The 27700-nt window shown below is 40.5% G+C and overlaps 1 protein-coding gene and 1 long non-coding RNA gene across 3 annotated transcripts; one reads left to right on the plus strand and one right to left on the minus strand.

Moving 5' to 3' along the window:
* Positions 1-6098: 6098 nt before the first annotated feature.
* LOC109202457 (uncharacterized) lies at positions 6099-7354 on the plus strand. Its single transcript, XR_002062378.2, has 2 exons — positions 6099-6143; positions 6854-7354. It is a non-coding gene; the product is annotated as an uncharacterized LOC109202457 (long non-coding RNA).
* smox (spermine oxidase) lies at positions 7063-27669 on the minus strand. Of its 2 annotated transcripts, none has more exons than XM_003452240.5 (7): positions 27512-27669; positions 16044-16278; positions 13925-14151; positions 11717-11890; positions 9836-10553; positions 8334-8494; positions 7063-7602 (listed from the first exon to the last, which is right to left on the minus strand). In XM_003452240.5, exons 2-7 carry the CDS (start codon positions 16249-16251, stop codon positions 7450-7452), a joined length of 1641 nt encoding a protein of 546 aa, XP_003452288.1. In that variant the 5' UTR covers positions 16252-16278; positions 27512-27669; the 3' UTR covers positions 7063-7449. The 2 variants fall into 2 exon arrangements, 1 of the variants encoding a protein (XP_003452288.1); XR_003220489.1 differs by lacking the exon at positions 7063-7602 and adding an exon at positions 9179-9384 and having other exon boundaries at positions 8427-8494.
* Between the last annotated feature and the right edge of the window lie 31 nt (positions 27670-27700).

Genomic DNA, 27700 nt, shown 5'->3' on the forward strand with positions numbered 1-27700 from the left:
TGTCATTTTAGAATAAAATCATATCCTAGTAAGATTTTAAGATATGACTATGTAGTAGAAAATCCTTTAAAACAGAGAGATCACGGTTAGAAGACCTTACAGTACCTGGCCCTAGACTCACAGGCCACTTTATTAGCTACACCTTGCTAGAAACCAAAGGTGCTCTGTTGGATTGAGATGTGGTGACTGTGGAGGCCATTCGAGTACTGCGAACTCTTTGTCATGTTAAAAAAAACAATTTGAGATGATTTGAGCTTTGTGACATGGTGTGTTATCAGAAGATGGGTACACTGTGGTCATGAAGGGATGGACATCAGCAGCAATACTCTCATAGGCTGTAGTGTTTAAATGATGCTCAGTTGGTACTTTTCTGGGCATGATGCACCTGAGTCTAATAAATCCACCCCAAAATCAAATTTTACCATCTATTTTCTATAAAAATGTCATTTATTATTGTAAAATTAGAAATCTGTGACTTAAATTGATAAGGAACACCCGATGACACAACTTGTCAACGTGTGCATACTTTTGAAAAGAAAAAGAAATGAAATAAAAGCACCGTCCCCACATGTAACGAGCAGATCACGTTAGCCTTGGCCTCCGGTGAAAGATGTAGCTGAATGGTTAAATCCTCTCCCTCTTCAGCCTCACGTGTTCCCTGCTGGACCGGGACTCCTGCCAGAACTTTGTCCCCATGTTTCCTCTCTGCTTTCTTACAGTCTGAATGAAGGAGGCGGCGGCTGAGTACGCTGCACACAGAGAACAAAGTTTCAGCTTTGCAGCCTCTTACACACAAACAATTTCCCAGCACAGCTGATTTCATAACTTGCTGAAACAAGTGAATGTTTCAAAGCTCCACTAATGAATGTTTTTAAAATGAGTCAAATGGCAGGATGTCATCTGAAAAAGATGATTCATAGTCAATGAAAATACAAACAATCTGCAGTGAGACTTTTTTTCTTTTTTGTCTTTAGCTTGTTTTGATTTTATTACTACAGGATGGTATAAATCCATATTTCAGAAGGTTAAGGAAAACATGAAAACATAACAGACACGATAATTTAAGGATATTTTATTGAAAGTGAAAATGGTACAAATATTCTGGAGCTGGAGCCGTTCCTACAACAGCTAAATCATAATTATATATTATTTCTTAAAGAAAATAATGAAAACGGAACAATCAAAACTTCTTATTGAAAGGTTATTGAAGCATTCAAAGCAGTGGTAGGAAACTTTGTGTGTGTGGGACTTGCATGCATTTCCCACGCTTACTTAAATGGCAGCGCAGGTGCTTTAACACTCTCATGACCCCCGAACATCTCTCCTCTGTTTTAGTAAAAGTAATACAAAACATGGATGAAAATTAGCCTTCAAAGTAAACAGAAGGCTAACAACACTAAGAAAAAAGACATGGGTGAAACACTGGGGTGGCTATACTTCTACTCAAATCAACAAAATAAAATAAGGAACCAACAATTTAAAAACACCACAATCTACTATAATAAAAACAAGAAACTGAAAGTTCAACAAACATGAAAATCAAAACTTTGAACACCACAATAAGAATAAAATCACCACAGAAACCATTATGTAAACAAACTGAGGACAAAAACTAAGGAAATTTGTGTTTGGTTGATTATTTCTTTGTTGTCCCAAAGCTTCTTGCAATAAATCCTATACCGTTGGAAAAATGCATTTGTGGGGAAAGCTTGAAAAAATTCCCAAATCTTCTCTGCCAATGCAAAACAGCTTATTCATGCTTGGTGTCCGTATTTATTGGAGTATTGCAAGTATGAAGTAACAAGAGGGTATTGGCAATTTAACAGTTTATTCATTTAACACGCAGAGGCCTCAACAGATGTGGAAGAACCATACACAGCCACAACTGTCCGCCACCTCCTTGTCACCACCTTGGTCACACACTGCTGTGGGATGGGATCCCATTCTTCTTCCCCCATTTGCCGCAAGTCAGCCAGTGTGGTTGTACTGGTCACTCTGGCGCAAACCCCATGCTCACCCTAATCCAACAAGTGTTAGTGAGGTTGAGGTCAGGACTGCAGGCAGTCATCTGTCCTCTCCACTCCCAAACTTAACGTGGTCTCTGATAAACCCGAGCATTGTCATGTTGGCGGACTGAGTTCAGTCATAGCGTGTGGAGATATGGGACTGGCGCTGGTTGCAGAATCTCATCGATATCTCTGCATTGAGGTTGGCTTCAATGATGACGAGCCTTGCTTTTCCATCACGGTAAAAGCTGTTAGCATATCAGTGAAGCAATCAGCATAGTGCTCTCCGATCCTTCTCCACACACAAAATCCCCCGGCTCATGCTCAAGCAGCTTTATGTATTTTCATCCATTCTCTTCCATTTATCCTTATCAGGGTCAGAGGGGCAGCTGAAGCCTATCACAGCTACCACAGGGCGAGAGGCGGGGTACACTCTAGACAGATCCAGGTCTGTTGCAGGGCTAACAGACAGACACTCGCATTTACACCTATGGTCAGTTTAGAATCACCAATGAACCTAACCCCACTTACTGCATGTGTTTGGACTGTGGGAGGAAGCTGGAAGTGAACCCACGCAGACACAGGTAGAACATGCAAGCTCCACACAGGCCAGATGGTGGATTTGAACCCTGTGCTTTCTTGCTGTGAGACAGCAGTACTAACCACCGCGCTGCTCTTTATGTATTGTACTTTTAGTTTCAATTCTGTTAAGTGGAAGAAGTGAAAGCAATGACTAAGATCCTGTTGCAAAGGGAAGCAGAGAATAGCAGGCAGTGGAGTTAACACAGGCACATGTGTTTTTCAAAAGTTTAGTCTCTGCTAGAGTTTCTGATGATCCAGCCCAAACTATAAGCTTTCAAGCTTAAACGTAAAAGCAGCGAGCACGTCTACTTTTGCCACAGCATTCTGGATGAAGGCTTTTCAGGGAGCTTTTACAGCAACGTGATAATAATGAATAACAGTAGTTAAGCCTAAAAGTAATACATGCATAAACTAACCTTTCAGTATGAGGAAGTGTGTTTCTATTTTAGCGGTATTTCACAAATATAAGGTGTTGGTCTCTACATGCTATCGTGGCACAGTATGGTCTGGTTTGGTTCCAGGAAGGAGGAACTGAGACCAACCTAGAAACGTCCCAGTTAAAGTCCTCCATCAAATTCCCAACTGTCAGTTAGAATAACACATAACAGCTCCACAAGTAGGGAGGAAGGAAAGCACAATATATATGCATATAATATAAATTAAGCTAACAGGTGATAAAAAGTAGATATATTGGTAATCTTTAAATGTATTTACTTAGAAATCCTAGCTTTAGCTGATCTACTAAGTGTCCTGTGTACAGGTAAATATACAGTTAATTGCATAATATTGAAAAAAGAAGAAGGGTTTCACTCATTTTTAATTACAAACCCACTCAGGGGTTTTCCACCTCTGCTTAGATGGGCTGAAAGTTGCTCAAAGTCCTGCTGCAGAGACAGAAAAGACAAAGGTTGAATATTTATTCTGCCTCTCGCTCAAATTAAAAGACGATAGGAACAGGAGGAACTCATTTTCTCACACCGAGCCATCCATCGATCCAGCACATACATCAGACATCATTCACAAGCGACGCTTCGAGCTCAGTGCAGAAAAACACAGGTGTATAATGTATAAACCATTACTGCCTTTCTCTGAGGGATTGTCCTGACATTGTGTGCCTGCATGCTCACAGAGAGGCATTGAAGTGAGTCATTGTTATTGCTTTTAATGGTTTTCCTGCAGTGACAAGTAGAAAGTCTGTTGTGAAGGCCAAACCACTGATGACTTCTGAAACATGTTTGCTTTTTCTGGGAACTGCAGCTGAGCAGCAGGTCAGCTTTGTTCAAATTCAAACACATGTGCACAAATATCAACGCTCTATTTTTAGATACCAGGAATTACGACTATCTAATTTTATATGTCGGCCTTTCAACTTTGTAATTTTACTGCTTTTGCGGTTTTTTATTTCCCAAGATTTGGGGAATGCATTGAGATGTTGTTTTGAATGTGTGCATGACGTTCTTTGTGGATTGCATTGAGTGAGAACAGAATGCACCCCATGCTAGAGAATAGACATCTTTTCTCAGTCGTGAATTAAAGCTCCCTTTTTTTTGTGTGTGACAGTACGTATTGTTCCACCCTGAAGGGAGCAATAACAGAGACTTCAGTCAGGCTCTGTCTGCACTTGCCCACACAGTAATGAGATGAGGTCTAATCAGACAAAGTGAAAACACCTGTGTGGGTGGCCCGTGACCATTTAGAGGCTTTAGTTCCCAAACATTTTAAACACAAAATTAAAGAGCCTGCATCGGTCGTCTGTTCATCTTCGGGGGGCGCGCCGTGTCCCTCAGTATTGACACGTTAAACTCTTGGATGCACGTCATTCTCACGTTTGAACTTGAGTCTATTCTCCTTCTCGTTCACCATCTGACGCTGCTTGATTTTCATATCTGGCAGCAAGTTTACATCACGAAGATGGATCTGTGTCCTTGCTGCTTATGTGGTCGTCAGTCTGTGCTTCAGCTGTTTCCCATAAGAGCCGAGCTGCCTGTAGGGTGCAGATTCGCAACCCTCAAATTATCTCGTCTCTGTGCTTTAACCCTGTAATGCCAAGTGTGTTATGTTTGATGCACGGATTTTTGTGAGTCTTTGAGACTTGTTACATTCCCCTAAGAAGTTTTGGGGCATATAGGAAAATGAAAAAGAAGTGTCTGGGTTGAAAAAGAGACATCGAGGCAAAAGTCTGAAACACATACTGTTTGCAATACTTTGGAAATCAGCTAAAAGTCTCTGTGCAGAACTGATATGTAGTACTGTAGGCTTCTTTCTGCCGCTTCCTTAATGTGGCTTAAATAAAGCTGACCACAACTATAGATCTGCAGCCTAAGTAGATCTTAATTGGAAACTTCCAACCAAACACGTGATCAGTAATGGATTCTGGGTAACCATTCGTGACATGGTGCTTGTCAGGGTGCACCGATTTCTCTTTAAAGCACAGAGGGGCAATTTTGAGTTACTTTCCTCTGCAGTTATTTTTTGTGCCAGTCTTGAAGTTCTCTAATTATATGTGAATGCATTAAAATAAAACACTTTTCTGAACCATTTATCAATTCTGTGAGATTAATTCTGAACAATCTGCAAGCAACTGAAACAAATAATGTATACCACTGAATTGACCTCTGCCTGCCAGACTCCACATAAGTTATTTTCTTCCATGCTCTATAAAGTCCAACAGTTAGCGTGTTTGTTGACGTGGCTGGAATAAATTGGTGAGAGTCAATGTTGTGAACTTTTCCCCTTAAAGCAGGGGTGTCGAACTCCAGGCCTCGAGGGCCGGTGTCCTGCAGGTTTTAGATAACACCCTGGGTCAACACACCTGAATCAAATGATTAGTTCATTACCAGGCTTCTGGATAACTGCAAGACACGTTGAGGAGGTAATTTAGTCATTTGAATCAGCTGTGTTGGATCAAGGACACATCTAAAACCTGCAGGACACCGGCCCTCGAGGCCTGGAGTTCGACACCTGTGCCTTAAAGCTTCCCATATTCAGTGTTGGAAAAACATCTAATACGTTTCAGGCCACTTATTCTTTCCCCTAATGAAAAATAGCCTAAATGTTAAAACATAAAAAAATGAAAAATTACGTCATTTTAGCTCTCCTGATGTGATGAAACTTTTGTTGCTGACACATCACATTTCTACAGTCACAGGCAACTTCATCAACTATACTTTGCTAGAATCAGGTCGGACCTCCTTTAATCTTCACAACTGCCTTTATTCTTCATGGCTTTGTGACATGGTGTGTTATCCTGCTGGAAGCAACTATCAGTAGATACGTGCACTGTAGCCATAAAGGGATGGACATTAGCAGCAACAATATGAAGGTAGTCTGTGGTGTTCAAATGATGGTCTAAGGAACTTGAACTTCTTTAAGTTGCTTGAAGATATTTCACCTCTCATCTGAGAAGCTTCTTCAGTTCTAGGGTCAAATGGTGGAGAGTCCCAGATTTAAGCCCTGTGGGAGTGCCCCCTAAGAGCGACAATGGACCCCCTAATAACCCTCTACATGAGCCAAGGTGTGAAAAAGGGTGTAGGTCACAATCAGCCAAGGTTTCGGGTGAGTTCATTTTTTTAAATGATGGTTATCTGGTGCTAAAGGGCCCAAAGTGTGCCAAGAAAATTGAGACTCATCAACCCAGACAACATTTTCTCAGTCTTTTAATATCCAATTTTGGTCAGCATGTGTGAATTGTCACTTTTCAGTTCTTAACCAGTACCAGGTGTGGTCTTCTGCTGCTTGTAGCGCATCTTGAGATGCTCTGCTACATACCTCAGTTGTAACCAGTAGTTATTTGAATTAATATTACCTTCACTTAACCTTAAAGCAGTCTGGCCTTTCTCCTCTGACATTAATAAGGCATTTTCCCTCAGAACTGCCTCTCATTGGACATTTTCTCTTTTTCGGACCATTCTTTGTAATACTTTAATTTTTTTTAAAGTAATTCTCTTAAATTCTGGAGTAAAATTCTAGCTGCTCATCAGTTTCTGAAATACTCAGACCTGCCTATTTGGCACCAACAATCGTGACACATTCAGATCTACCATGCCAGAATCATTCAGCTGCTGCCATGCGATTAGCCGATTAGATTTATGCGTTAACAAGCAGCTGAACATGTGCATTAAAAAACCAGCCAGTGAGGGTTTGTAGTTAAAGAGGCCTTTTCACACGACCACCTGACTCTGGAAAATGATGATCGGTGGGGCGTAAACAGAATTTAAAACCGGTTTTCATTTGTTGCTAATTAAAACCTTCCCATGTCTTTTCAGCCTCTGATTAAGAGGATTGACAGTCTTGTCCAACAGAAGTGGAGACTGGGCTGAGGCCTGTTCTAACACCATCTGTCACTTTGGAGCCTTTTTCCTCTTCTTTCCACGTGCACCACTTTGTGCTCCCTCTCACTCAAAATAACGAGAGCATCTGCACATCCACTGCTGTGTTTAATAAATTTAATGAATCAAGAAAACAAACCAGTATTAAATGATGATAAAACTTTTATTTTGTTAAAACCTTCAATTTTTTGTTTAGTATTTTCATTATTTTCGAAATAACATAGCATTACGTACAGAAGGCACTTACAAAAACAAGTTAAATTACAGATGCTGTTATTATAAACATTAAATTACTGATTAAACAAAAGAATGATAAAGAAATGAAATGACAGCACCATTGGCAACTTCTGAACAGTACATCTCAAATAAAAATTTAGCATGATTCAAATCTACAGTACAATAGAAACAAAAGTCATTTGTTACAAGTGTAATAATGCCCAAGCTATGCTTTTAAGTATAACTTAATCATCAGGATAAAAAGCTTCAACTCAACAGGTTTGTATTTTTTTCACTAGTCAGAGGTTCATTTATGTTTATATATTAGGCTTCGTGGTTTCCGCGCTGTTCAAGTCCTGGTACATCTCCATCAGGCGAGTGGCCTCTCTCTGCCCTGACAGCAAAGCACCATGGGTAGTGGAATAGTATTTTCTGTGGGTGGCCTCTCCAGCAAACAGGACCTGTAAGGGCTGAGCAAAGAGGGGAGGAGAGGAGAGGAAACCAGAGAGGGAACAAAAATGAGATTCAATCACGATCCATCAATGTCATCATGTTGGGGGTTTTTTTTGTTTCTCCTGAGGCGCTCGCTCGTATTTCACTCCCTTGTTAGTGCTCCACATGTAGGAGGCTACAGAAACTTTCCTGAGGGCTCGTGATTTCACTTTGACAGGGTTGTACACTTCAGCAGAAGGGGGTCATGCCGTTCCTTCAGCAGTGTCAAATGAACGCACGGAACCTCCACCCCCACACTCCTAGCCCCTTCTCCCTTTCACCCAGAGTGCATCGAGTTTCACGGTCTAGACTTTTGGCCTGGAATCGGCACTTCAGTCCCTCCTGACACCAGCTGTATTCGCTCTGCATGAGCATGGTTGTAAACAAACCATGAGGGCAAAAACACTGCCAGGGAGGTGCCCTAAATGCATCCCAAACTTCTACACCCAGAACAGTTCAGCTTTTAAGTAAAAAATTAAAGATTTCAAACTATAAAATAATCAGTAAAACATTTTCTAGAAAGGGAATTTTAATGTGGAAATAATTATAAAGAAAAAGTGTAAAGTCAACATAAAGTATATGGACAAAAGTGATAAAATGGGCAATAGACTCGCACTTACATGGCACTGCTCTACTAATGTCTACTAATGTCTACTAATCAATAAATGACAACTAAATATCTAGCAACTGTATTGTAAGCAGTTCTTACTGGAGCCTTGGTGCTATTGGTATAAGGCAGTGGCATGGCCAGCTTTTCACAGTCCGCACCACTGGATCCGACTCTGGTGAAGGAGTAGGAGCCTCGGATGTACGGGTTGCTGCCCCATGAGGAGCGCAGGATGCGCCGGGGCTTTGGAATGTCGGGGTTCCCTGGAGACGGACGAAACGGTGGAAAGACAAGGGAGTCAGCTGAGATACAGACAATGACAGTCAGCAAGTCGACAATAGCAGCTCTTATTATCCCTCTCAGCTCTCACTGTGGCAGATCCAACATGTTTAGGAGCTACCATGTCAGTGGGTTAGGATACTAAGATTTAAAAACCATCCCTAAAACAACAAAAGCAGAGAATGATAACTGATGGTTGACATTTCATGAGCCATCATCATCATCATCATCAGGTGTGAATGAAAGAAATGTCTGTACAACAATTTCAAAGCAAATCCAAGTTGTTGAGATGTTTTTCAGATACCTTTAAAATGGTAAAATTATATGAAAGACCAGCAGCTAACCTGGACTAGCTTTTATACTTGGATGTTTAATCTGCCAACACCGATCAACTTGTGACTGTGTGCGAGCAGAGAGGCACCAGTGAGTGATGCAATTAAGCAAACAGCTGAAGGGATTAAACCACGCTGACCTAAATGAGGAGTGACTGTATGTGTTTGGCTTCTCTGTGCAATTTACAGTCCACTGACCTTATCATGAAGTGACAGTAAGTGTCTCTGTGACCTACTTCTGAGGCAGAATATAATCCGAGACCTTTCCTCTCTACACTTCTTACCTTATGCAAGTTGCCAAACAGCAGTGCGAGTTACATTTTAGCTTGCAGTCACCTTGAAGCAGTTAGTCAGCCTTCTGTTTTTTCCCCAGTTGCGCAAGATGTGACGTGCGTCATGTAACTGGTAGCAGCAAGTACTGGATTGTTTGTGTATGCAGGAAAGAAGGGATGGCTAAAAATCCCAGTGACAATAAATGACTCTCCGCCTTGTGCAACATCAGCTCTCTGAGCGGTGACACGGGACTGGTAAGCTGCTGTTCACTGAACACAAACAAGGTACCTTAGTCATTCAGCGGTATTATCTCTCAGCCTTTCTTTACAGAAAAAAAAAGGTGCTTACATCACAGCTGAAAGGTGATGTCATTTCCTTTCTATGGAATACAATGACCCAACCCTAATCATAGTACAAATGAGTCACTGAACTCACAGCCTCAGACTGAACCTTTCAAATGTACCGTGTTAGTTTTAGATTACTGATTCTTAGTGAAAGCTTCACTAGAATTGAAGGAGGTTAAAGCTGAATTTGCCTGGTTTATCATTAAATCCACAGAAGATTATAAAAGTAGAGATCTCTTATTTGTCCTCAATACTTCTTTGTTAGTTAAACTAGATCCTATTTTAAATACAGTTTTAAAAGGTCATAAGAGCAGCATATCTTGTTATGAGCGTAAAACTGTCCAAGCTCTATACATCTGCGTCTGCATGCCCTTACCTGTAAAGCGCCTCAGCAGCTCAGTGCAGGTCTCGGCCACCGTTTCGTCATCGCAGCGCTCCATGTACAGCGCCTCCTGCCCACAGATCCAGCCGCTCAGCATGTAGCCGTAGCGCTCAGGTGGATAGAGGACATCAAAGCTGCAGATTTTTTTGTACCACAGCTCCTCGGGGTAGGCCAGCTGCTCCAGTTGGGCCTCGTCCTCCCACACAAATTGGATGCTGTTACACTCGGGGCTCCAGAAGGGCTCCTCAAACTCCAAGAATATCTTGTCGGTGGTGCTGATGCCCAACTTCTCGACGGCGAGGACCTTGTCCTCGGGAAGAGAGGGCGAGAACATGGCTTCGTGGTTTTGCTTCAGCACGCCCAGAGAGGTCGTCACGATCACGTGGTCGGCCATGATCCACTCCTCATCCTCGCACTCCACGCCGACAGGGTGACCCCGCATCACAGGCTGGCTGCTGTGGTTGTTTTCATTGTGGTTGTCGCTGCTCTTAGTGATCACCTCCTGATGCTGGGCTGAGTAGTTCCAGTGGATGCAGCGCACCGGCTTGCGAAGGCAGATGGTGTGGGAGGGGATGTCCTGGGCCAGCAGCTCCATGATCTTCATAAAACCTTCAGGAATGACATAATGTGCCCCGGGGATCTCCGTCCACTCACCAAACTCACTCAGGGACACCTCGTCCATACTGGGAGAACTGCTTTCGCAACTTTCCACCTGAAACACGATACAACGTCAACATAGAGGATCGGGTGTCACTAATGTAGCAATGCTAACATTCAAAATCAAACCACTACAGCCATTAAAGTATTTACTGCGTGTCAGCATCTCTGCAGCTACTGCACTCAACAAATCAGCAGGATTTAACTAGTTTAAACATACTGGGAATACACAGGGTTTACTTAGAGGACAGCTACACCTGCTTCTGGCTCATTAGCTGGTGAACCAGCATGGCAGCAGTTACCTAATGTTTGCTGTTTGCTTCCCTGCTGCGTTTCCCCACATGCACTCGCTTTATATTCACTTTGAAATATAAAGTTATTCAGGCTATAACTTCAGTTCTATGAGGATGTACCAGGCCACTAATGAGCTAGCTTAGCATAGCTTTGCTTGTACCACTTGCAGGGTTGATACAAAATTAATTTTTTCAACTATTAAGTGAGGCAACAGTCAATCAAAACCTATTTACCAGTTGTGGTCAAGTAAATTTCCCTAGGGGCCACATGACAAACTGCCGTTAAAGGGCTGCACAAATAATCAGCTGAACTCAGTCCTGCTCAATACTGACTTCATCCCTTTATGAGCTAATTGGCGACAGAAGAGGATGGTAACGAAAGGGGGAGATGGAGGCAGCGGATCTGCTGCTGCGATGCGACCGTTAAAGGCAGCAGCTAAAAGTAACAGTCCCAGATTCTCATGTAGTCTCTGGGAAAATGAATCGCTAACCTCGATTAAAACAATCCAGGGTGATCACTAAGCAGGCTCACATTAAACTGGAAAATTTGATCATTGCTGTGACTTGTCACCCCATTTTAACTGATTAAAGTGAATTACAGGCAGCTAGCCCATGCTAAACGCTAACCACAGCAATGTTAGCCTACTTTATGAATGAAAGATTAGGGTTGCTATGGCAATCATACCAGACAGATGCCCCATTCCCATGTAAATGACGGATGTTAGCAAGATTGTTTTTATTTATCTGCAAGTTGTATTTATGCTGCTCACTGCTCCTCTTATTTTAAATATTTATTTGTTCATCAATAGCTACATAGATTATAGCCAATGAGGAAGCAAACCAAAGCTTCAGGGTTCATGAGTATGAGTTATTTTCTAGGCCTCCAAATTTACAAATGTTTGTTCTCAAATGAAACACTGCACACCTTGAGGTACTGCTGCAGCATAGACAGTTTGAGTTTCTTGGTGCTCTCAGAGTCATCAGGATCCACCATGATCTTCTTGCGGACCACGTCTCGCGTAAAAACGCCAACGCTGTTCTGGCTCTCAGCACAGACGGGTTTCCCGTTCTTGAAGAACTCCTGAGTCAGCTCATACACCTAAACGAGGGCAAAAGGCAAGGAACGATGTAAAGAAAGCAGGGCATTGTGAAATGAGGAACTAAAAGAAACCAGTTTATTTCAGTTCACGGCAGATTTCTTTACTTTCAGGACTAAACACTGGCATCATGGCGAAACACTACAGGCAGACCAAGTCACAACACATTACAGGCCGGTACTGTCAAACAAGAGAAAAAAAAAAGCAGAACAAAGATAGTGGTAAAGGACACTATGAAGAAATGCTGCTGTGCTGACGAAATGTGCTTCCACAATGTTGATTATACACCATTTCCTAGAAAGAACACCCAGTTAGGACAACATCAGTTATGCATCAACATGTATTGAGTCAAAACATAACAGAGCAAAGCTGCTGTCTCGACTTCCAGTTAATGAATCCCTGACTTTCTGAATGCAGCCCATGTACTGGAGTTTAGACATTTCAGGTTGGATGTTACGCTTTGGTCTATTTACAAATGGTTCAAACTGACTTCCTGACTCTACCTCGTCTTCCCGACCCCCAAATTCCCCTTGTGCCTGATGGTTTCTTGCTTGTGTGCATGTGTGTTGGTCATTCTCGTAGCTCTAATCTCTCTCCCAGCTCTGTTTTAAATCAGCATGTGCACAATGCTGAGCTATTCAATTTGCTGACTGTTACAAACTACTGTTTCGCTCATGGAATAATCACTGAAGTTATTTTTGTTTTCATTGCTTGTGACATTTTTCTTTTCTTTTTTTTTTTTTGCTGGCTGCAGGCGCTGTGAGTGTAAACTGACAGGAGCACTGATCTGAACTTGGCCTTTATTAAATTCTGATTTTTGACATTTCAAAGTGATTTTCTAGTAAAAAATGAAAGATGATTTAACTTGATGTACAATGAAAAAAACCTTTTAAAACCTTTTAGACTGCTGCATAAATATATTACAAATGAATGAATAAGACCTAACAGTTAATAGAGAGAGCCTAATTAAACACTACCATATAAATATAAAACATATTCAACTTTATTCATTAAGGAAAACAACTCAATATTACACATGTGAAAGGGACAGTAACCAATGCTGAACCTCAAGGATAAACCCAGCACAGAGCATAAGAAGTAACCTTCATATGACACGGACCATAATCGTTATTAAGGGTGACAGAGTAGTCACCCCTGTCCACATCACTCCTCAGCCTGGGCTGGATGATATCACAGTGCACAGTGTGGTAAAAGGGAAGTGATCCTGTGCAACTTTGCGGCCCCCAAGTCAAACCAATTTTTTAATACGCATCACAAATACCAAGAGAGCTTGTGCAATATGTGCAAGTTCCATCAAAGCATGCACTACATTCACAAGAGCCGGAAAACTGGAGTGATTTGAACAGCATAGACTTATTTCACCATAAGAGGACAATTCACCTCAAATCTTCAGGTTTAAAAATAATGTAAAGCTCTTTTTCCTGCTCATATCTGCAAAGCTGTAAAATTCAGATTCGTCACTGCACAGATGCTGAAAACAAAAATGTGTGTGTGCTGCTATACCTTCTCTCTGTAAGTGCTTTTCCAGATGTGACCTACTTAAAGAACAACTTACACAACAGTAAAAAAAAAGGAAAAGTAATGAGCGTGAGAAGACTTGCTGCCAAGACTGAAAAACTCTTAATTCTCCAGCACCTGACAGCATACAGTAAAATAACCTTGCTCACTACAATAATTTATTGAAGCTGTTCCAGCCTGTTTTTCCATGTCTGCACAAATGTGTTGCTCTTGTGCATCACTTAATCCACATTCTTAATAATCCAGCCTAACATATTCTGGATTTAAAATCATGGATTACAGCTAGAACAAAGTGCGTCTGCACAGTGAGTTTTTTTTTTTTAAATGACTGAAACACACAGTTTATATAATCTGGCTACTGTCGACAACATGTGGCAAAATTTCACTTGCATATTGAGTTGTTATGCAGGCTGAACTTTGAGCATCTCCTTTCGTGCGCACTTCCATTTTTGCATGCTGATGTGTGCGTCCATCTGTGTGCACATGCATCCCCTCACCTCATTGTACAGGTCGCTGAACTCTTCCACCAGGTCCTTGGGGATCCTCTTCCCGACATTGGTCTGGTAGTGAGCCACACCGTTCTTGGTGTACAGGCTGATGCGTCCCACGCTCCTCTCCCCATCTGTGGTGTGTTCAAGCAGCCCGTTGTCCTCCGCCAGGTGGTATACTGGGTTCCCATTGGCACCATGGATCCAGGTAGCTCCAAGCTCCAAAGTTGCTTTTCCTGCCGTACAGAAAAATCAACAGAGATTAATTTAAAGAAAAAAAGTGGCTTTGAACACAGGGTCCTCTAAATGTCCCTGAGTGATGCAGTATATACGGTCTTCTTGGCTCAAGCACAATCACTCTGGAGTTTTGGGTAATTATAGAGTTCAAAAGTAGGTCAACTCAATTAAAATACCAAAGCCAAAGCCCCAGTGGAATACCATGAATTTTCTTTTCTGAGGATTATAGCATCAAACACACTGTATGTGTTCACTTTTATAATAAAACAACAGAAGTAACCACATGCACTCAAGCACACAAACATGCATTTACATAACACACAATTCACACAGCACCTAACATATAGACTTACGTGTATGTGTGTGTTCACATGTGGCAGCTTTTATGCGCACAGAGCCAGGAGCACAGATTGTTCTCCGCTCGTTTGTTCTTGCCAGTTAGAAGAATTTATCATGGTGGAAATCAGTGGAAGGCTAATTTTTTCTTGCCTAAGACTCACAGTTCAGTTGATTTTGTAAGATAATCACAACAACGTCATTAAAATATGTAGAAATGCATTTGAGGAAGTGCGTTTTTTGGCGTATTCAGGAAATCCTGATGGTGCGATTGTATGACTGATTAATGGCACAGTTTAACTGAAACTAACCAATCAAAGTTAAAAACTGACCATATGTCAAATATTGCCTTCTTGGGAAAACCTTAGCAAGATTTTAAATTGTTACCTGGAAAAATTTATTACCTAAATAGAGCAAAATTGTTAATTTAATCTTTCTGGCATAAAATTCAAAACTTCTACTGTACAGTTATTGGGTTCATAAGGGGCCTTATGCAGGTCTGTATATTTAAAATAAGATCAATAAGATGCTACAAGTTAAAACTAAGACTCACATGGCTAGGTCAGTTTACCTAATTAGCACATTTTGTTTAACAATGAAGTGAAGTGACTTCCTAAAGCTAGTAGCTAGCTACCTACAGAAACCATTTTTTTTGCGAGTTATTCATGCATTAATTTTTATTTTTTTAAGCTTTTGGGCTTCATCCATAAAGATGGACGTAGCTTCCAGGTGCCAGTGCTGAACTGCCTTATGGCTTTTATATGGTCATCAGGGAAGGACCTTTGAGCAAACAGCCCCATGACTACAGGGGCTGTTTGGCTATTGGCTCAATTATAAGTTTCAGATTACATCAAATAAAACATTTTGTTAAATTATGGTCATTCTAAATGCCAGCTTGAGTCAGGAATATGTACATTTAGTCAACAATAAGATGGCAGCGGTGAAAATGCTCAGCTCACCGTAACAGGACTTCATTTAAGTGTGTGTGACGAGAGGGTGGCTACGTCTATCTTTTTTTATTCACGGTTTATGTGAAGCTAAGCTAGACACCCTCATATTTTAGTTACCAGATAAAACTGAATCCATTTAAAAGTGCAATATGTAGCAATTTTCATATATTAAAACAGTTTGTAATGATCTATTAGCTAATGCTAATTTACTTGCTGATGCTGATAAACAGCCAGCTTTCTAATGTTGTCTTGAGTGGATAAAGATGATTCAACCACACTCTCGGGGCTGATAAGTTGCTGTTTTCCAATATCTTTAACAGCCAACTTGGACTCTTAATCACACTCGTGTGGGTAATGTGACTTCTTACTAACCAAACAAAATCAAAATACAGAAGCTTTCCAAACGACTTAATCAGTGAACCTCGTCCATGATCCATTCAAATGATTGCCAGCAAACACAATGGTTTTCTAGAGACTTTGCCTCATCGTATAATATAACTTGACTAGAACTTCATGATTTAATTAAATGGAGACGTTCATTCTACCCGTTAACCCAATTAGTGTGTGATGATAATTTTTGGGTTAAGACAGAAAAATCCTCCCACCGTGCTGAACGCTCTGAACTCTCCCGCCGATGTGGTCCGATGCCTCTAGGACAGAGACATCAGTGAAGCCGTTTTTCAGTAGGATCTTAGTTGCGGCCAGGCCAGCCAAGCCAGCTCCAATCACTACTATTCGAGGCTGCCGATGAATACGTAGGCCGCTACTAAGAGGATCATCAGTGCTGTCTGAGGAAATTTCACAACTTTGCATGCCGTCCAAACTCCTCTGCAATGAAGGCTGGGGACAGAGCAAAGAACAAGAACCAAGTTACAAATGATGACACTGACAGGAAGGTGACAAATACACATGTAAAACTCAGCAAGACTACATAATGTGGAGTTTATATGTACAGGAGAGGTTGGGGAAACTACTGAGAGTGCATTTTTTACTTTACACTGGAAGCTTTAGAGCAAAACTACCCAAAACTACCCAAGACTCCTGAAAGTCTAAAGCTATTTAACTCAAATTTGCTATGTACATGTAAAACAAGTGTAACAACAACACAACATGTGTATATCTGTGCGTGTGTGTGTTCGTAAAGTGCCAATTTGCTCAGAGGTTCTACATCAAGAAAGATCACACCTTGGCTCATGTGATTAGAAGATCACCAGGGGGTCCTTTGTCCCTCTTTGGGGGGATACTCCCACTGGGTTTAAATCTGGGACTCTCGGCCATTTGACCTTAGAACTGAAGAAGCTTCTCGGATGAGAGGTGAAACGTCTTCAAGCAACTTAAAGAAGTCCAGACGCTTTTCTTTGCAAACTCCTTTGATCAAGAAAGATCAGCTTTAAGTTTGTCAAACTCATGCCTTCCAAAACCCTGTTTTAAGAGCCTGAGGCGACTATCCATGGTGATGATTTCAGTTTGAGGACCCAAAACATTTACAGGTGTGCCCTGCACATCTGTGCTGTTGGCTGCCTGACAAACGTATTGCCTGGGCATGACTTCACCGCCCTCAGGGTGATGACAGAAAAAAGTGGCAGGGTTTGTTAAAGGCAGTTACCTTGGATAGGAATTGATGATAAATATAAAAAGAATGGAATTTAAATACTCTCTCACCAGTTTCACCTACAGAATAACATGGATATGGTCAAAATAAGCTAATAAAATGATCTTTTTCAATGAATGTAGCGTACACAAGACAATGATTATTTACACAACCCAACCAAACCAGAACTTTTTGACCAGTGCACCTGAAACCAGAGGCAAATCCAGGCCTCTTTGGTGCTCTCCTTGATGGTCTAAGTGTGTGCTTGTTACAACACAAAAATAAAGCCACCCTCTCCACAAAAAACCCCAAAACAAAGCACACAACCTATTTTACAACTGGTAAGTGCTGCTTATTGGCATTCCTGTGAATATAACCAACATTTACAGCTGTGTTTATACCTGTGATTAACTTAATTTAGCCCCCCCCCATACCATGCCGCTAATGTTCTGCCTTCCCATAGTGTGTCTGTTTATTATTAAGCACAAGGCCAAATTAGAAGCGATGAGACAACCCTGTTATTTCCATCAGAGAATAGACTATACAAGCGCACAAAAGAAAACCCTTGCTCATTTCTTGTCAGAGTCCCTCTAATTTAACTGAAACTGCTCAGAGACACCATGACTGTGAAGAAACAACACACAGACGACCTTGTTGTTCAGCCAAACAAGGCTGTTCGCTATCGATGTATGGACAGCTGCGGATGAGTGTGGGAAACAGCACAGAGGACATTCCTGAACGTCCTCTGAACAGTGTTAGTCCTGAACGCACTAACACTGTAGTTCCTTATGGGAGATATATCAGTCAAAAGTTATCGCCATTATATGATAATGTTTAGGTCTGTTTTCCTACTCCTGACTTGTGCAAGCATCAGTATAATGTCTTCTGAGGTAACCCATATCCTGCCAACACACACGCACACACACACAGACACACACAAAAAACTCCCTGCTTTGTTACCACAGCAACACCGGAGAGAGTTCAGTACATAATATACTGTTTAGAAAATAGACATCGAGTTTCCCTTAGCTCGAGGCCACCCAGCTGAAAGACGTATACGCACTCTGCAGACCGCAAATACACATAACTGTGACACGCATAGGCCTCTGCACAGATATTACTTTGATTTGATTTCGGAGTCTGAGGAACTGTGTTGTAAGCAAGTTGTGAGCAGTGATAGTGCAGTTGCAAGATCAGCTGATCAAGAACAAAGAACAAAAAGGCTGTCAGAGAGGAAACCACAAGCTTTGACAGAACATCTGTACGAGAAACGCTCGTATCCGACTGCTGAAACAGATGTGGGTTAAACCCTCAAATCTGCCCGTCAGTACATCACATGTGGCCTGACTTCATGATCCTCATCCTGAATATAGGTCAGACTTCCTGGATTCGTAAAACAGGGGATTCTTCCAACATTTACTATGTTTGAGGTAGAGCTGGGCGATAAAACGATAACGATATGTATTGCGAAATAACTTTTTCTCGATAGAAAAATTAAACTATTGCGATAGACCTCATCTCTCTTGTCCTCTTAAAAAAAAAAAGAAAAAAAAAAAGAACAGCCAATCCAAATTAAGTAGCGCAGAGCCGAACCAATCACAGCCGCAGCGTCAAGTCACATGACTTGTTACGTACAGCACAAGCGCCAAGGCGCACTGTGTATTTGTTTTTGCAGCCGGGCCGCCCAGGTAATGAAGGAAATGAGTTTGCCGACTAGAGAAAAATCAACCGAGAGCGTGAGCGAAGGTTACCGAAGAAAAAACAGATGATGGTTCCAATGCTGGAGAGATTGTCAAACGGAAGGGCCACAGAAGTTCCGTAGTGTGAAGGTATTTCGGCTATTTCAAGTCTGACAAAAAACAGAGTAGCGCGCACTGTAAATTGTGCCGAAAGCAAGTCTGGATATACAATAAAGCGGTGCATGCTCAATCTCTGACTGAAAGCGCTAATTCGTCATTCGGCTTTTGTCAGACTAAAGTAACTGTTAAAACTGTTTGAATAATACATGGAAACTGAACTCATGCCTGTTAAATGACCTATCCTTTAAGGCACAAATTAAATCAGAAATCAGTTTCTTCTTAGAGCTCAATGATACTGGAGAGGTCTCACCTCCCATATTATGGGATACTTTGAAGGCCGTACTAAGAGGGAAAATTATAGCAATATCCTCATTCAAGAAAAAAAATAGGAATAGGAAATTAGAGGACCTAAAAAACAAACTAAAGGAACTAGAAAGAAAACATAAAATAGATTCCACACAGTATACATTAAGAGAAATTAAAAATATTAGGAATGAAATTAATAATCTAGCCACACAAGAAATTAAGAAAAATTTAATGTTTCTGAAACAGAGACACTATGAAAGCGGCTCTAAATCTATGAAAATACTGGCGTGGAAACTGAAAAAAAAGATAGCGGAAAATACAATTCATAAAATTAGGGACCCAAGAACAAAAGTGATAAAAAATAAATTAAATGAAATTCAGGAAGCTTTTGAAATATTCTATACAACCCTATATTCTGAAGTCCCCGGTGGGACGGTAACTCAGATTGACAGCTTCCTGAATTCTCTAGATCTACCCACTCTTGATGAAGAACAAAATCAAACAATGACAGCGGACATAACTGAAGAAGAATTAAAAGCTGCAATTAGTAGGCTTAAATTAAGCAAGTCACCAGGATCTGATGGTTACACCGCAGAGTGGTATAAAGAATTTAAAAAAGAATTAATACCTGTTCTACTTCCCACATTGAACTGGGCTTTGAAAAAGGCACAAACGCCACCCAGTTGGAAGGAGGCAATAATTTCAGCCATACCAAAAGAAGGCAAGGATAAAATGGAATGTGGATCTTATAGGCCAATTTCTGTTCTTAACGTGGACTATAAACTCTATACGTCTATTATGGCCAAACGATTAGAAGAGTTTCTACCAACATTGATACATAACGACCAGACAGGTTTCATACATCAACGCCAAACACAAGACAATATACGAAAGACACTACATATTATGGACCATATACAAAAAAACAAAATTAAAGCAATTGTGATAAGCGTAGACGCTGAAAAAGCCTTTGATTCCGTTAATTGGAATTTTCTCTACAGGGTGTTATATAAATTTGGCTTCCATGATACAACTATAAAAACTATACAGGCACTATATGACAACCCTACCGCTAGGATTAAAATCAATGGATATTTATCTAACAGCTTTACCCTAGAAAGAGGCACCAGACAGGGTTGTGCATGGTCACCACTACTTTTCGCATTATATTTGGAACCACTAGCTCAATTCATTAGACAAAACGAAGACATCAAGGGAATCATTATTAAAGGGACGGAATATAAATTGGCCTGTTACGCGGATGATATTCTGGTCTATCTTGGACACCCAACGTACTCTTTACCTAAATTGATGCACTCATTTGAACAATATGGCCAATTATCTGGGTACAAAATCAATATAGGTAAAACCCAGCTACTCTCATATAATTATAGCCCATCAGACGAAATGAGAAGTAGTTACCCCTTGGCATGGCAAACAGAGTCGTTTAAATACCTAGGCATCAACCTATCAAAAGATCTTACAAAATTATTTGAACAGAATTATTTACCGATATATAAAAAAATAAAGGACGACATAGCAAGGTGGAATTTAATTCCTTTCTTTAACCTTAGCTCAAGAATTGACTCTATTAAAATGAATATAATGCCAAGATTCTTATATTTATTTCAAACCCTACCAATAGAGATTAACCAAAATCAGTTTAACGAGTGGGACAAAATGTTATCTAGGTATATATGGCAAGGTAAAAGACCAAGGGTTCGCCTCAAAACTTTACAGCTGGCTAAGCAAAAGGGAGGATGGGGCTTGCCTTATCTCAGATATTACTATTTTGCAGTGCAGATGAGAGCAGTGATATGCTGGTGTAACCCGTCATACACTGCCCAATGGAAAAACCTTGAGGAAAAAATGTTGCCCATTCCCATCCAGGCAATTCTAGCTGATAATAATTTACAAACTTACATAAATAACATGGATAACCCATGGGTGAAACGGACCCTTAAAACATGGAAAACTGTTATAAAGGAACATAAACTAGAGGCCAACATTATAGCTCTTAAATGGTGTGCTTATGACTCAGAGTTTATGCCTAATAAATTGGACTCTAGATTCAAGGATTGGATAGCTAAGGGTATAACAGACCTATGTAGTATAATGAAAGATGGAAAATTGCTTAGTTTTGAAACGCTTAAAAGGACATATTTATTAGAAAAACAAGATTTCTACCGATATTTGCAGCTACGACATTATGTTGATACGAAGATGAAAAATGCAACAAAGACAGGCACACGTTTGATCGATTTGTTTATAAAAAGCTATAATTCAGAAACTATTGATAGAATTGTTTCATGTCTGTATAAGGGTCTTTTGGACTTGATATCACATTCAACTTCATATATTAAAATAAAATGGGAGAAGGAAGGAGGGATAAGTATATCTGAGGAAGAATGGACGGCAATATGGAGGTATCAATGGATGTGTACAAGCTCCCAAAAATGGAGGGAATTCGGCTGGAAGAGCCTAATTAGGTACTTTATAACACCCTCCCAGAAGTGTCACTATGATAATAACTCCCCTGTTTGCTGGAGAAACTGTGGAAACCAAAGTGCAAACCACTACCATATTTTTTGGGATTGCTCTGTTTTGAGGGACTATTGGAGAGAAATACACAACGCTCTACAGTATATCTTCAAATGTGAAATACCCTTTGAGAGTAAGACTATGTTTTTTGGACATGTACCTCAGGAATGGCCGAAAAGTGATAAACATTTAGTAAATATTTTGCTGATGGCCTGTAAAAAGGGTATTACCAGAAAATGGTTATCACCGGAGAGCCCAACTATAAATATATGGATGGACATCACAATGGACATCTATAAAATGGAAAAGATAACAGCCTTTGTTAATCACAAACTGGATAAATTTACATCATATTGGGAAAACTGGGTCAAATATGTCACGCCTCATAGGCCAGATTTTATTTTCACAAACTAGTAGTTATGATGTATGAGAGTATGCAAGAGTAAGATCACTCCCTATCAGCACAGTTTTTTTTTTTTGTTTTTGTTTGTTTTTTTTTTTTTGTTTTTTGTTTTTGTTCTTTTGTTTTCTTTTCTTTTTGCCTGTTTTGTTTCAACTGTTGCTATGGCTGTAAGTTTTTCTCTCTTCTTATAACCTGGATATAAACTAAAATACTATTTTGGCAATAAGGGCAGACAACAGATGCAAGAAGTATTCTCATGTGATGTAAATGTTGTGAATGTCTGTTTCTGAATGTCAATGGAAAAATAAAAAATTATAAAAAAAAAAAATAAAACTGTTTGAAAAGCTAAGCTATACAACAAGGAGAGATTGATGCTACGTCCACACGTACCCGGGTATTTTTGAAAACGCAGATTTTTCTATGCGTTTGCACCTTTCGTCCACACGTAAACGGCGTTTTCAGTCACTGAAAACGGAGATTTCTAAAAACGCCTGCCAGGGTGGATATTTTCGAAAACTCCGTTTTTGCATTTACCTGTGGACAAGAAAAACGGAGAAAACGCAGCGTCAAAGGTGTGCGCCTTTTTTGACGTCACACTGTGCGCCACGTTATTGTTTCGGTGAAATGAATTTCTACAATACTGTTACTGTTAATTGTACTCTCTGCAGTGTTTAAATGCTTACATATACACACATAGTTACTGTCCCTCCACACATACGACTCGGTTCTGTTTCTATGCCCCATCTTTGTTTACTATTTCCTACCGAGGCTTCTAGACTTCTGATTGGCCAACATTTCTACACGGTTAGGAATATATCGCCACCTGTTGCTTTGGCATGTTCCTAGCAGCGTTTTCCTTCATTTCTGCGTTTACGTGTGGACGGGATTATTTTTTAAAACGAAAACGGAAAATCTCCGTTTTCAAAAATACCCGTGTACGTGTGGACGTAGCCTGAGAATTTCCTTTTAGTTCTCAGTTTTTTGATATTGACAAAAGTTAGTCAATTTTGTCTGTTCTTCTGTAAAACGACCTAAGATTTATTTTTAGAATTAAAATTTTGTTTCTAAGTGGAATTGACAATTTAGTGGTCTGTTTTGTTTGTTCTATTTTGAAACTTAAACGCTTTAGCGGCTGCCTTTTGTGTAGTTTACAATATTTGCCTTTATCTGAAACTGAAGTCTCATGTTCCTTAAGTACATCTACCCTGTTGAACATATTATGGGAAATAAATATTTTAATTAAAACAAGCTGCTAATTATTTCACATTTTACTTGTGAGCAACGGCACATTTAAATCTTACAAATATAGTTATTTGGCTTATATCGTGATATATATCGTTATCGCCTGAAATGAAAAAAACATATCGTGATATGAAAAAATCTTATATCGCCCAGCTCTAGTTTGAGGGGTTCTTTTTTCAGCAATGTTTCAAATCATTGAGCAACACTGCGAATAAAATAATTTTCTTCTTATTTTCCTTTCCCTGGGGATGATGTTTGTTTGTTTTGCTGGAATTTACAGATTTAGACTATAAACTGTACATAAAGACGGATGCGGCCGCCATGACATCACCCACTGCCTAGAAGCTGAGCTTTTGCCCGCTGGTATCTTGGGGTTTTGAAAATGGGCGTGATTAGCATAGCAAACTCAGATACACCCCGCAATCTTATGGCAGCGACTTGTAAATCACAAGATAAGCTCGCCATAACGCATATGCTTCTTTATTGTCCTTTGAGACACTAGAGACCATAAAGCAATTAGGAAAGTACAGGGTGTATCAAAAAGTAACATCTGATTTCAAAGTACTTTAATTCTGCAGTTGTTCTCTGGTAACAATCGAAATACATACTGTTAGAAAAACGGGATTTGGGAGTTTCATGTGGTTGTCCTGCTAGGTAGTGTAACAAGCCATGACTTCAGCTCGCAAATTAGATGACTGTCACAGTCACAATTCCCAGTCTGACTTCTTTTTGACAAGAGGATTCCCCCAATACTGGGAACTAGAAAGAGTGCAGGTTTGAGGCACCTTTACATCAGTTTTACTTTTCAGACCAAGAAGCTATGTCCATCTTTTATATACAGTCTCTAAATTAGAACACTATAGTGTATCCATGAACACATCATCTATTGATTTTCTCGAACTGTATTATTACTAACATATAAGTATATTAAGTGGTTAATCCATTCACAACACTGGACCGACTCCATTCTGCAGTAGTACTTGTGAACAAGCTACCAATTAAAACACTGAATCACATCTTTGTAAGTATTAAATGAGTTTCAGTTTTGCCTTTTTCTCTGAAACTAATCCGAGCCATGAATGCTTTGAGGTGAGAAATGTTCTATTTACTCTCTGCGCACAGAAAAAACAACAACAACAACAAAAAAACAGTTTTAACAACGACACTAATCATCAGTTACATTCCCAGAATCTAAAGTTGAAATTTGAATTCAGCATCAACATGAATGGACTCATTCACAGGCTTAAAAAGAGGTTGGTGTTAGTCTGCTGTATGTATTTTTGGAACAATAATATATTCATGAAGGACTCAAAAATGCCTTTTTTTTGTTTTTTTAAACCCAGTCGGGATCTAACACGTCTCTTTGCTCTGCTGCTTCAAATGCAGTTTGTTTAAGAATGTGGTGTACAAATGTGTTTTTGTGGCGTTGTGTGATTTTGCTTTTTAAATTCTGCAGCTGTTAAGTTTGAACGTCACACAGGAAACTGATTTGTGGCAAAAAACAAAACAAAACCCCCCAAAACACAACGACAACAACAGAAAAAACAAAGCAAGTATGATATTTGGAGAAAAGGATGCTGGTGAGCTATTAGATGGGTACCTTTTGGTTTATACCCTGCAGCCCATTGCCACTGATCAAATGTATGTATGTGCAAAACTTTTTAAGCTACATTCTTTATTTCACAAAATGCAAATGTGTATGATGTGAAACTGGTTTCTGCCGGATGAATTACGCAAGCGTTTCCTCAGACACTGTCCACAGAAAACACAAGTAACTACGTGAATCATCTCCAGCAGCCAATAAAGACCCACCTTTGTGATGTGTGACTTGTACTTTCTGTTTACATTATGATAAATGCCTCAGCTTCTCTGCCGATCTGACCACCACTTTGGTGGTGACGCACACTAACACGCTGACCTTGTGTCAGCCCTTTCCAATTTTGTACATGACAACACTCTGACAGTAACAGTTGTTGTCAGACTTTAATTTTACAGAAATGCTTTCTATGTACCCTCTATATTCCAGAAATGGGATTTTACAGGCTTTGCCTCCCCCCTCCCTGCTTCTCCACACACTCGGACTAACACACTCAGATGTGGGTGAACTTGTGCCTAAAACAAGATCCTAAACCAGGTTTAGGCCACGTAGGAAATCATGTAAGGTTTTTTTCTTTTTTTTTTTTCTTTGCGTTGCAACATATGGGCAACATACCCCTCTAGCTTTAAAGATTGTGTTTACGTGGAATAACTCTGATGAAATCTGGCTTGACCTACAAAATAAATCCTATTTCACTGTTAAAATTCACCTGAACGGATGATGGATCTAATTGATGGAAAGCATTTAAACACACACACACACACACACACACACACACACACACACACACACAAACACACTGGACTGACAGATTGCGCATCTCTCCGTGGTAGCATGTAATTCCATGGCTAGGTAATACACTCACCACATGTCATCGCACCAGGCTTTACACCACCAGAGCAGATTAATGTGTGGCCTGGCCTTGGGTAGATAGACGGCTAAGGGTGGGGTGGAGTGAGGAGGAGAGACGGGGAGGGGAGGGGGTAGGGCTACCATTGACCTAGAAATAGCAATCTACAGTACAGTGTGCGTGCTGGTGGACTTGTCAAGTATCAGGGCGAGTCTTGGGCTGGAATGTCTTAAATCACTGAGTCTGAGCTCATTCGTGGCTCTCATCTTTACTGCTTCCCTCTCTGCTTTAATTGTGAACACAGCCCTTTCCAGCTGTGTCCACACTCACATCTGCATTTCCTCTTTTGGTCCCATGCGAGTAGTAGCATGGAAACGGACATTTCTACATCCTTACATGAAAAAAGATGGGGGGGGGGAATGCAGGGTAGTAGGGTGGGGGGTGTTGCCAAAGGCCAGACATTCCACACTTCTCTCCCAGCTCTGCAATTCCCAAGCTGGGAGGAAGGACCGGAGGCACCCCGCTCACAAAGACATGAACACTCCACCGACGTGCCACTTTATACGCCACACTGTTCTCCTCCAAATGCAGATAAAGAGGAGAGCCATGCCCTAAGATGCTGCTGCATCCAATAATTAATGAAGTCAATTAGAGATGCACAATGAGGGTATACAAATTACCACCACCACCACAAATTACCACTGATAGAATCAGAGCATAAAACTCACAAATCAGAAAACATATAAAGTTAGAAACCCAATTAAATGTATTTTAAGCTATATTTGTAGGAAACCGCGACAGAGGTTAACAACAGGTTTTGTTTTTGGGGTTTCCAAGATGTAAAAATCCCCTTGACCTACATATAACACTTTCACCTGCAAGGACAACTTTATTTATTAAATCATTTTCACGGATTCATTGATAATTTATTATTTTTAAAAAGAAGGGGAGTACGAGAAAGTGAGAAGCTGATAAAATAGAACTGATCAATAAGTAAATGATTAAGAATAAAATTAATTAGTTAGGTCTAAAAAAAAACAAAAAACAATCCGATAAAATAAATACAACGAGTTCAAACATCATTAGAAAAGAAGCAGAGCAGATAGAAGGTAAAAATCAGTGGCAATCAGACTGTTTGATTCCCTGGTGGATATCCTGCTTGGATCAGCTGGAGTACAAGCCTCCCCCTGCCACGTATAGCTCAGCTGTGATGCCAAAGTGGCAGCAGTTTGAAACAAAGCAAACTCCGTTACTGCGTTACTTTAACTAATTATCTGTAAAACAACACGTGATGGTGAGAACAAAAACAAACAAACAGCACCTGAAGGCACCTCAAAGCGGACATATAGCGAAAAGCAGAAATCCACCTTATTCCAGCCTGAGCACTTTGTCCCGTCTCACACACACACACACACACACACACACACACACACACACACACATAGAGAGAGAGAGACCTGCGATACATCAACTAACATCTGATGTGCTCGTCCACCGGCGAGCTTAAACACGGGCAGCGGTGCCCGTTCATGTTTTCTCAACACAAACAAGTGGGTGACGTTTTGTGTGTACGGTTGCCTTCAGGACCCCCTGAGCTGTCACAGTGTTTCCACAGATAACAGATCCTCTTTCCCCCCCCTTACGTTAACAATTAAAATCACGGCGGTCCTCTTTACCGTCCCGCTGCTGAATAGTAACCTGTTAAATATGTCAGTTTTCTCCCTTTAGTAGAAGAGCTGGTTACCTGACTCTCTTGGTCTTCAGCTGTAAAACCTCAGAGTGCTCCGTTTTTCTTTGTGCCGTTTTCCCCTCAGACCGGCTGCGCTTTGTATTTATGCCTGGAAACCAGAAGGAGCCAGTTTTTCCGTGGCCGCTGCCTCCTCATTAATTATACAGTAGGAGCGATGACGACAGACCTGCCCTCCGCTCAGCC

This window comes from Oreochromis niloticus, linkage group LG6, assembly GCF_001858045.2.
Source record: "Oreochromis niloticus isolate F11D_XX linkage group LG6, O_niloticus_UMD_NMBU, whole genome shotgun sequence".
In the NCBI taxonomy this organism is placed as follows: domain Eukaryota; kingdom Metazoa; phylum Chordata; class Actinopteri; order Cichliformes; family Cichlidae; genus Oreochromis; species Oreochromis niloticus.